This window comes from Cygnus atratus, chromosome 8 (assembly GCF_013377495.2).
Source record: "Cygnus atratus isolate AKBS03 ecotype Queensland, Australia chromosome 8, CAtr_DNAZoo_HiC_assembly, whole genome shotgun sequence".
In the NCBI taxonomy this organism is placed as follows: domain Eukaryota; kingdom Metazoa; phylum Chordata; class Aves; order Anseriformes; family Anatidae; genus Cygnus; species Cygnus atratus.
The window spans coordinates 12,519,113-12,528,607 of NC_066369.1; the positions used below are offsets into that span (position 1 = coordinate 12,519,113).

At 43.7% G+C, this 9,495-nt stretch overlaps 2 protein-coding genes across 2 annotated transcripts; one reads left to right on the top strand and one right to left on the bottom strand.

Annotated features, from left to right (window-relative positions):
• Positions 1-236: 236 nt before the first annotated feature.
• MRPS14 (mitochondrial ribosomal protein S14) lies at positions 237-2,810 on the top strand. The gene is made up of 3 exons (XM_035537631.2): positions 237-317; positions 664-822; positions 2,487-2,810. The coding sequence occupies exons 1-3, from the start codon at positions 273-275 to the stop codon at positions 2,667-2,669; spliced, it is 387 nt and encodes a 128-aa protein (XP_035393524.1). The 5' UTR covers positions 237-272; the 3' UTR covers positions 2,670-2,810.
• Positions 2,811-2,861: 51 nt separating this feature from the next.
• On the bottom strand, positions 2,862-9,458 carry CACYBP (calcyclin binding protein). Its single transcript, XM_035537630.2, has 6 exons — positions 9,327-9,458; positions 8,799-8,991; positions 8,023-8,119; positions 7,361-7,460; positions 6,041-6,135; positions 2,862-4,519 (listed from the first exon to the last, which is right to left on the bottom strand). Exons 1-6 carry the CDS (start codon positions 9,345-9,347, stop codon positions 4,360-4,362), a joined length of 666 nt encoding a protein of 221 aa, XP_035393523.1. The 5' UTR covers positions 9,348-9,458; the 3' UTR covers positions 2,862-4,359.
• Positions 9,459-9,495: the final 37 nt, after the last annotated feature.

A 9,495-nucleotide genomic window follows, 5' to 3' on the forward strand; every position in this document is an offset into this window, starting at 1 on the left:
CCACCTCTCCAAACTCCTGCACTGCTCTCGCCTCAGGGAGCGGCTACAGCCAACATCCAGAGCTCTCTACAGTGCAACTCCTTCATATTGCTGTGAGTTTTCAGCCGGACACGCCACGTTTTTAACTTCCCCCCCCTCACAAGCACCACCGAGGCTGTCGATGCGAGTGGACAGCACCGCGTCTGGGGGCTGCGGGCGGGCTTCCAGTCAGGGCGAGGCCGGGCAGCCACCGCTAGTGGCGCTCGCGGGGGCCCAGGCGTGGTGCCGAGAAGATGGCGGCGGCCGCGCTGTGCTGGGCGCTGCGGGCGGCTCGGCAGGTCAGCGCCCCGGGCAGCCCCCGACCGCCGCCCCGGCCGCCTCAGGGCGCCGCGGGACGAGGCGGAGGCGGGCACGGCCCCCGTGGGGCTCCGGGGGAAGCACCTGAGAACAACTCGGGGCCGGGGGGGGGGGCTAAATTGTAAGGTTATTTGTGCCTGCTGGATGGTAAATTCCGCGCTGGCTTCTGCGAACTAAAACGCGTGATATCCGAAACGTCTTAGGAGCTGCACTGTGAGAAAGGAATTAGGAAAAGTCCGACAAATACAAGTTTATGGGATTAATTCATACTTGAATTGGGAAAATCAGCGAAACGAGTGTGGGTGTTGTTTTTTTTTTTTAAATTAGGTTCTCCCCTCACCATGCACAAGACAAGTGCGGAGCTACTTTGTGGACTGGAGGATGCTGCGTGATGTGAAGAGGAGGAGGCTGGCGTACGAGTACGCTGACGAGCGGCTGCGGATGAACGCCATCCGAAAGAACACCATCTTGCCCAAGGAGCTGCAGGTACTGGGCCGCTGCCCTCAGCTGGGCCCTGCAGGGCACACTGTGAGTGCTCCATGGCTGTTAGTGCAGCTGTGAGCGCTGCATTTAAAAACTGACCAGTTGGACCAGGTGGTAACAACAGGGCATGCTCCTGGCTTTGTTGGCATTATTTAATTAAAAATAGGCAATTTTAACTTTTTGCATGAGCTAGAAGCACATAAAATTTGCATCAGATCTGGGCGCTAGATGTTTTTAAAAGTATACATATTCACTGCCCTGCAGTCAGCCTTCCTTAGAAAGCATTAAGAATATTTTCAAGTGTTTGAAATACTCTTAAAACATTCATGTATGTATGTGGTCTGATCATGCCTAGTTGCGGGGATATACTTCCATTCTTAAAAGTCCTGGAAGAGAAAGTATGTGAATCTGCTTTTATATACTGATTTTACCATCTTATTGGCAAGTCTAGTTTGTGTTGAATGTTCTCCTGAGGGTGGGGGACCAGATTGCAACTGGCTTTGTTTTTGGTATTCCTCAGCTGCTTTTGTCACCTTTTGAAGTCACAGTTGTAGCGGCAGTTAGAATTAAACAAAAGCTCCAGGAAAGTAACTTTTACCTCCTCTACACAATGTTATTTGGACTCCAAATTTAACATCTTAAAAGAAGAAGCTGTGAGTTCTCTGAAAGCATAGGCTGCTTTCTTAATAAAAATCCTAGGAATTAAGAAGGCTAAAAAAAATACTGAGTGTTTGGCCCTACCAGATAAATTGTACGTGTACAGGCATATACACAAGTAAGGTGCATGATGGGACATCAAAAGCAGTAACTGCAGAATGTTCCAAGACAAAAAGTCCCACTGACCTTGCCTTTACTAAAGTTGAAAGTCACGTGGCTGCTCTCTTGATCCTGTCCTCTTTTGAAGGCCTTACAAGATAGCCTGACATTGCTTTTCAGCACTCCTGCAACATAATGGGAGTTTTTGTAGTCCAGCATCAGACCTTCATTTAACCACCATGGTTTCCTACCACAGGATTCTTTAAGCCCTTCTGTCATTAAAAATTTAGCATATTAAGAGTGCTACAGTTAAGACGCTTACCTAACCTCAAGCATCTTCTTTTAGACTGCATTTCCTGGCTGAACATACTTGTTCTGAAATTTTAGTTGCTGCGACCTGGTGCTTTCTGAAAACTATTTTTCCTCTCTTGTACAGGGAAAGAACGTTCTTAAGCCTTCTCATTAGAATAGAGACACTCCGACTTGTCCTTCTCTGCCTGTAGCACCTGTTGAAGTGTGAAATCCCTTTTATTGACATCAAAGTATATTACACAGCAAGGCAGTTAACAAGAAACGGATTTAAATTCAATTCAACTTAAAGGACTAGCCCACCCTATTTTTACTTGGCTTGAGGTTGTTCAGTTTGTTTCAGCTTTTACTTTTGGCTTGAGCTTGTTCAGTTTGTAGTAAGTTTAAATTTTAGGCCTCCCTGTAGATCATCTTACATTCACTGTTAGGATGCCCAGAAGGAAGGGCAGGAGGAAGTTTACTATCAAAAGGTCAAGCATACTGATGAGGTAAGGGTAGCTTGTGATGATACCTATTTTACAGCTCAGCTTTGAGGTCTGGAAATAAGACCTCATATTCCCAGGGAACATAGTTAAACTCTGTGCTGTGGTCTTCTGTTTTAGGAAGTGGCTGATAAAGAGATTGCTGCATTGCCACGGGACAGCTGCCCTGTGAGAATCCGAAATAGGTGTGTCCTGACATCCCGCCCTCGGGGGGTGAAGAGGCGGTGGAGGCTGAGCAGAATCATTTTCCGCCATTTTGCTGATCATGCTCAGATGTCTGGAATACAGAGGGCCATGTGGTAGATCACTGCATGGATGTACATTGAGGCAGAAAGCACACAAGCTCAGTTTGTGGGTTCAAGACTGTCCTGTGTATGAGCCCAGCATCACACTGATACAGAAGGAAGAAGAGCCATGCTAATTCATTAAATGCATTTACTAGATTGTGACTGTGTGCTGCTTTTTGTCAATCAGCTGATAACTGTACTAAGCTGGTCTGTGTGAAAGGCAGTTTTATTATGAGAGGAGAAAAAAATCACTGTTGCAGAACTAATCTGTGAGTTGTGATATGGGCAACATCAGAAATAAAGACATACAGCATAGGCTCATTTAAGCACTTTTTTTGTCACCATACGATTGCGTTCACGATGGTAATTTGGGTAAAAGCATAAGTGAAACTGCAGAACAGGGCAAAAGTAGTATTCCACCATGAACAAGGAGCATGAACTGAAAAATAAAACATGGCCTTAGGTTTAGATACTCTTGCTATGCAAACTTAATACATGTACAAACAGAGAGTGGATAAAGGATCTGTTAGAAACTACAACATGCTAATATTCCTCTCCTACTTACAGTGCAGAGCTTGGTCCAGTTCTTTAATTACAAGGTAGCAATTAAGTCCAGACCACAACAGGAGAGTAATGGCTTGATTAATTTGGCAGGTAACATCAAATAAATTTGTCCTCAGGAAAGACATGAGAAGGAAGCAGGAAGGAAACAGTAACCCCAGCCAAGCCTGCTGCTAAGTTCATGTTTGCCATGTACTCTTCTTCAAAGCAGGGCAATAAAGAGGAAATGGCTACTCTGTCCCTCGCAGTAGCAGGGAGAGGCTGCAATTAAGCAGGCCAAGTCATACTACCATCAGATGGAAGACACAGGCAGCACGTTAAGAGCAACCCATCACCTTCAATTTTGTCAAATTTAGGAGCATAAGCTATCTTAATATACTACTTACTCTGTTACCTTAAAACTCTTCAAAGTTGATAGGAGATAACGAAGCTTGTCTCTTTTCATTATGTACTGCTAGAGCCAGGGTGAACTCACTAGCTAGCATCAGCAGCTCACTGCTCTCCTGTGACTGATGCCACCTCAAAGAGGCCCCAAGGAGGTCAGAATTAGCACAGAGGTTTAAGAGCTGTTTTCATTTTCAAAAGCCGTAAGAGGTTAAACAGGCAGTAGTTAGTTTCTAAGTAATCGATCAATTTTAATACCACATCATAAACATATTTTTTTCTGCTCTACTAGCAAGTGCACTGTCTTGAGATAGTGGTTCTACTTTCTTCAGCACTTACCGCATTTTACTGTTCAACACAACTTCCCACAAGTAATCAAAAAACCCACCCCAGCAGTTAGCATGACATTAGTCCCAGTAACCAGATGGGTACCATTGTCACTTGCAACAGAGAGGCCTTGACCCGTCTTAGTTTAGGATTCCTTTTCTTTTACATTCTGTTCTCAGTTTCAGAAAAGACTCCACTCATCTGAGATGCTTTTTCAGGGAGGGGTAAGGATTTACCTACACTCCACTCTTCAGGAGATGGTGAGCCACTTGACTGAAGGAAATGCTTTATAAGCTATTTTATTTAAATATTTTCTCCAACCTGAAATGGAAAATGACTGTCTTTGCTTGGAAGAAGGTTGTGTAAACAATGATCTTTGCAGCACAGTCAGTCTCACATGGAAGATCAATATTAAGGCGGCCCTTAGAGTACTTTCAAATATCCATTGGTATGTCTCCTTTGGATTGCTTTTCTCTGCTTTCAACCCAGGCCTTGTTGATGGTGCGCTTCATTTCATCATCCCCTTCTGCATACATCTTTTTTAAAAGGTTCATAAGCCCTTCACTAGGATCTGAGGTGTCATAGGCAGCCTTCCTGCAAGATGGATACATACAAGAATATGAGGCATATCTAACAATTCTCTGCAAAAACCAAACACTAATATTTGTTAGAAACACCTCGGTAACAAGATTTTGCTTTGGCAAAGTCTTAGACTGTGGAAGTCTTCAGCCATACCTGTCACCACATAAAGAGAGAGAATCCTTAAGGGTCCACTCAGAGTAAGTGCAAGTCCACTTCGAGCTGTCCCATTAAGGATAACAGGAAGCATTTTGCAATGAACATGACCCTTGAAGCACCACCCGGAATTAATCCTACAGAGCAGTACCCGAACATAACAGACCCAGAACGTGCCAACATAGGTAGTAACTAGCATAGCTGCAGGCTACCTGAAAAACATGCAGATGACAATAAAACAGCAGAGGGAGCAAGTTACCCAAGTATGGGGCTAGCTACCAGCCTCAAAGTCCTGAGCGCTTTCAGAAAGTGAGTAACTTGTCATACTGCAAATCTCCAAGCCTTTGAATATGGCAGCAGTATTAGTCCTGACAGGCTGGGCAGCGTATGGTACTTCTCTGCATAAGACATTAAATAAAATGAGCCAGTCCCTCCAGCAACGCGTATCAGTAGTCAAATTGCCTTCTGATCTCCAATGCTGTTTTTTGGGATGGGAAAATAGTTTTGCTCTGGTTAGCTAGGACTCATCAGTTTAAGCAAGTCATCCTACAGAGATACACAGTGATTAGTCATTGGCAGGCCTAAGTGTCTCAAAAGTGAGTGCTTCCACGCTTCAAGGTGGGTATACACACTCTTCTGGATGAAAATGTGTTTATTGTAAAACAATAGAAGAGTATTATATACAAAATTTTCTATTTAGATATATTAAAAAAAGTATCCAGTCTGCAGGTATCTCCTGCTGTTGTTTATCACCCTTTCATATCCAGCACCTAAGCTGCATGTAGGATCCCAAACACTTGAAGCAAAGTAATCTAAATTAGCTTGAGATTTTGTACAATGGTCCAGGTAAGCAAAAATCTGTTTTGCCAGAAGGATACTGGGGTTTTTGTGCAGGCACTTCAAACACATATGAAAAAAAATAATTATTTTGACCAGCATAGCTACAGGGAATATATACTTAGCTTAAAAACAGTCAATCTCACTAGAGCAGTTCTTGAAAGGAATGCAGCCAGCAAGGTATAACTGACTCTCTATTTGGTTAATTATCTCTAGCACTTTCACTGCAGGTCTTATCTATCACATTTCCAATGATGCAATGTTCATCATTAGCAATAACTCAGTAGAAGAGTGGCAGACAGCTGACAGCTGCTCAAAGTGCACCTCCCTCCACAAAAAAAGAGTGCACTAAAAGCGCACCAAAAGAAGTAATTATATATATATACTAACCCAATGATTCTCAAATACCTTATGGGCTTATCCGCTAGAACAGCAGTTCTCAGTTTGACTACACAGGCAAGAGAAGAATTGAAATGCACTGTCCTAAAGCAATTTGGGAAACAATTAACAGAAGATGAGATAGAGGAGTGCAGAGACACTTACTCTTTCTCTTTACTTTCTTTTTCCACTTGAGTAAGACATTCCCATTTTTCCTCCCGCTTCTTCCTACACATCACAAGGACTGTGTCCGTCTTTATCTGTACGGAGAACAGCAAGACATGAGTTTAGAATACTTAATAAAGGATAATAGTTACAATCACAATGAATAAGATGAGCTTATGATGTAAGCCTCTTTCTATCCCTGCAAATTTCTGAAACGTTTATTTCTGCTATTGATTTTAGGTAATATATAGAAGTTACAGTATCTATTCAGCTTCAGGACACCAAGTCATAACCTCATGGTGGAGGGATTACATGGCATGATTGATGTAATACTAGCACAGTATTATAATACTGACACTATAGCATAGTACTAATTCTATGGTAGAGAAGAACATACAGTGCTGTAAAAGCACCATTCAGTAATTTTTAGGATACTAAATGTATCCAGAATTGTCTGGTGACTATATTTACAAGAGTTTTTAGAAAACTCTGTTTTGGTAGATGCTTTCCCAACTCATTTCTCCAAGGGTAAGAAACTAGTTTAAGGGCATTGCTTAATCTTGCAGTATGTCTGCAAGTTAAAAGCAAAGACTGTTTAATTGCAACCCTGACCTTAATTTTACAAAACCTCTGCATGCCACAGCAAACGAAGTTCTGCTTGAGCTTTGGCTTAATTCAGAAAGCAAAACGACCACTGCTTGTTTTTGCAGCGTATTAAAAATCACTGGCACATCACTCTCACTTATTTCAGTTGTTTTAATTTTACACTAGCCTAGTTTTAGCGCAATTTCAAATTGAGCTATTATTTAGTTCAATAACGTGCTTTGGTTCAAAGGTGCTACAAGTAGCAGAGTAAGAACAGCATTACCAGTTGCAGTCATCAGCAGTGAAGCGTTGCTGGTGTTCAATGCTGAGCAATGCACCCCTAAGAAAGCCAGAGCTAGTTTTAGACACTGTTTTGGGCATTGTACCTCTTTAAGCTACCCAAGCTTTCAGTCTGCTGTCAAGCCTCCAGTCTACTCTAAAATTGCAAAGAACACAAACAGATGCTTAGTGGAATTTTCTGCTTAATTATTTCTGAAATCCTGTTGGAAAGCTATTTAGAAAAGCCTATAGTATCTATTCATGATCTTTTGGGGTAGAAGCCCATGGTCTCCAGAGATCGATTCCACAATTGTGACAGCTACAGATTATTACGGATCGTGTTCATAGGGAAGACGCTTTATAGACTGAAGGTTAGCGCTGAACCTCTTAAACTAGTCAGCAAACACGGTACTGTGTAAGGGGCCTAAAGATCTATAACAGATGGGATGCACTGACCTTCCTAGAGCTGCCTTCCACAGAGATGGGTTTCAGGAGGTTGTTGAAGGTCATGGTGTAGTTCTTCCCGTTCAGATTCTTAACTAGAAGATCAAACGACCTGGAACCAGAAGGTGGGGGGAGGGAAGGCATAAAAATATTCCAGCTGGTGGAAGACTGTTCTACCCTGCCACCAAAAACAGTGTCTGAAAGCCCTTTAGCACGTTTATTTCTTGGGCACTTCACCTGGCTTGAATTACTTTCTACTCAAGGCTTCCAAATCTTCAACTGGATTTAATACTGAGTACTGAAAAGGACCTACTCAGACTTCACAACAAATCTTTAGGGTTCTTTCTATCTCACTGGCCTCCTACAACCTTGGAAAAGCAGATTTATTTAATCAACATTTCAGTTCTATTACCATCAAAAAACAGGGCTAACACTGCATACCCTGTCAAGCACAATGAGGTATAACAAACATTTTTAAATTAAAGGAAAAAAAACACTTTAAGGAGGACTATACTTAAGGGTATGTGCTAAGTAAATAAATATAAGGGGGAAGAGGGGGGAAGCATTGGGCATGGCTGATCCAGAACAGCACTCAACAAAACACATTCCTGCATTGCAAATAACTTTCTTCAACAGTGCTCTCCTCCTGGCATGGTGCAGCAAGATCAACTCACCTCTCTGTGAAATTCACCTGCACATTCTCAGCTGGAAGCTTCTGAACTCCATTTAAAGAGATGTAAATCTTAATAAACTTATCTGACTGATCCCAACCTGCAAGTGAAAAAGATTAAGGTCTAGCTTCCATCCATAAACTTCACACATTCCATTCTAACATCCCCACAATGACCACAACCTATGCCTTGTTAAAACAATCTTCAGAGAAACAAGAGGTAGACGTGAATTAGACAGAAATAATTCAAGAGCAAAAGGAGGTCCACACATAGTCCTTTTCCCTAACTTTTCTAAATTCTGTGAAAAGCCATGTATCAACTCAGGTAAAAGGACAGCAACCCTGTATACGTATGGGGGAGTCAGAGATAGAGATCTGGTTTTGCTGCAGTTTTCATGACCCACTTTTCTGCTGCACAGCAAGTACCTTGAGCAATTCCTTCTCCTTTCACCTATATGACAAGCAGAGAAGCCAAAGCTCACTCTTTAATTCTTACTAAGCATTAGGCAATGGAAAAATACTAGCTGATACACCAGGGACCCTTAAGACATTCCACCAGTACAGAACAACTATCACACAAGCAGAATTAACATGTACCATGGTTGGGACAGCACAGGAAGCACACAGAAGCTTTTAAAGTAAGGTCTCCAGTATGAAATTAATATTTGCAAAAACTTCTCTATAGCACTAAATGGTAACTGTAACTCACACTAATGCCACCTAGGCTTCTCTTCAGGGAGATGCCTAAGCTGTAAAAAGCATTAAGAAAAGTAAACCTACCATAATTGTTTATTTTCACCGTGTACCCTCCTAGTGATGACTTTTCTTCTTCTACCACATCTTTTGGCTTTGGTAGAGGCTGATTCTTGATTTCTAGCTCTAGCTTGTGCTTTTCTGTCACCAGCACATCACGAACCCGCTTCCTCGTGGCTTTCACAAGCAATTCTTTAACCTCTTCCAAATCTTTCTGCAACTGGTTTGCAAACAAGAGATCACAACACGCATAAGTTACACCCTCCTTTTTAATCCAGGTTCACTGCTGAACTCTTTATAGCACCTCCAAGCCTACCAGGTGCAGCAGCCTCAGATTTACCAGCTCAGCAGCCGCCCGCCCCTCCACGCCCTGCTAAGCACGAGGCCGCCTGCTCCTCACCCCTCGGCCACCAATATTTTAACTTCCCCACCCCGCTGCCCCCGCGGGTGCCCTCTCCCCGTGCTCCGAGCCGCGGCCCGGCCGCACCGCCCTCACGGCGGCTCGGCACGCCCGGGGCCCGCGGACGGCGGGGGGGGATGGAGGCGCCCGCTCACCTCCTCGCGCGCGGCGGCCATGTCGCGAGCGGTGCTGCGCGGCGCTGCGCCTCCCTAGCGGCGGCTCCGGGACTCCTCTGGAACCTTCCGGCCTCCCGCCCCGCGGAAATGGCGTCGGCTGCCTCCTCCCCTTCCTCCGGGAGCCCGCCGCCACTTTCCGCCGGCCGAA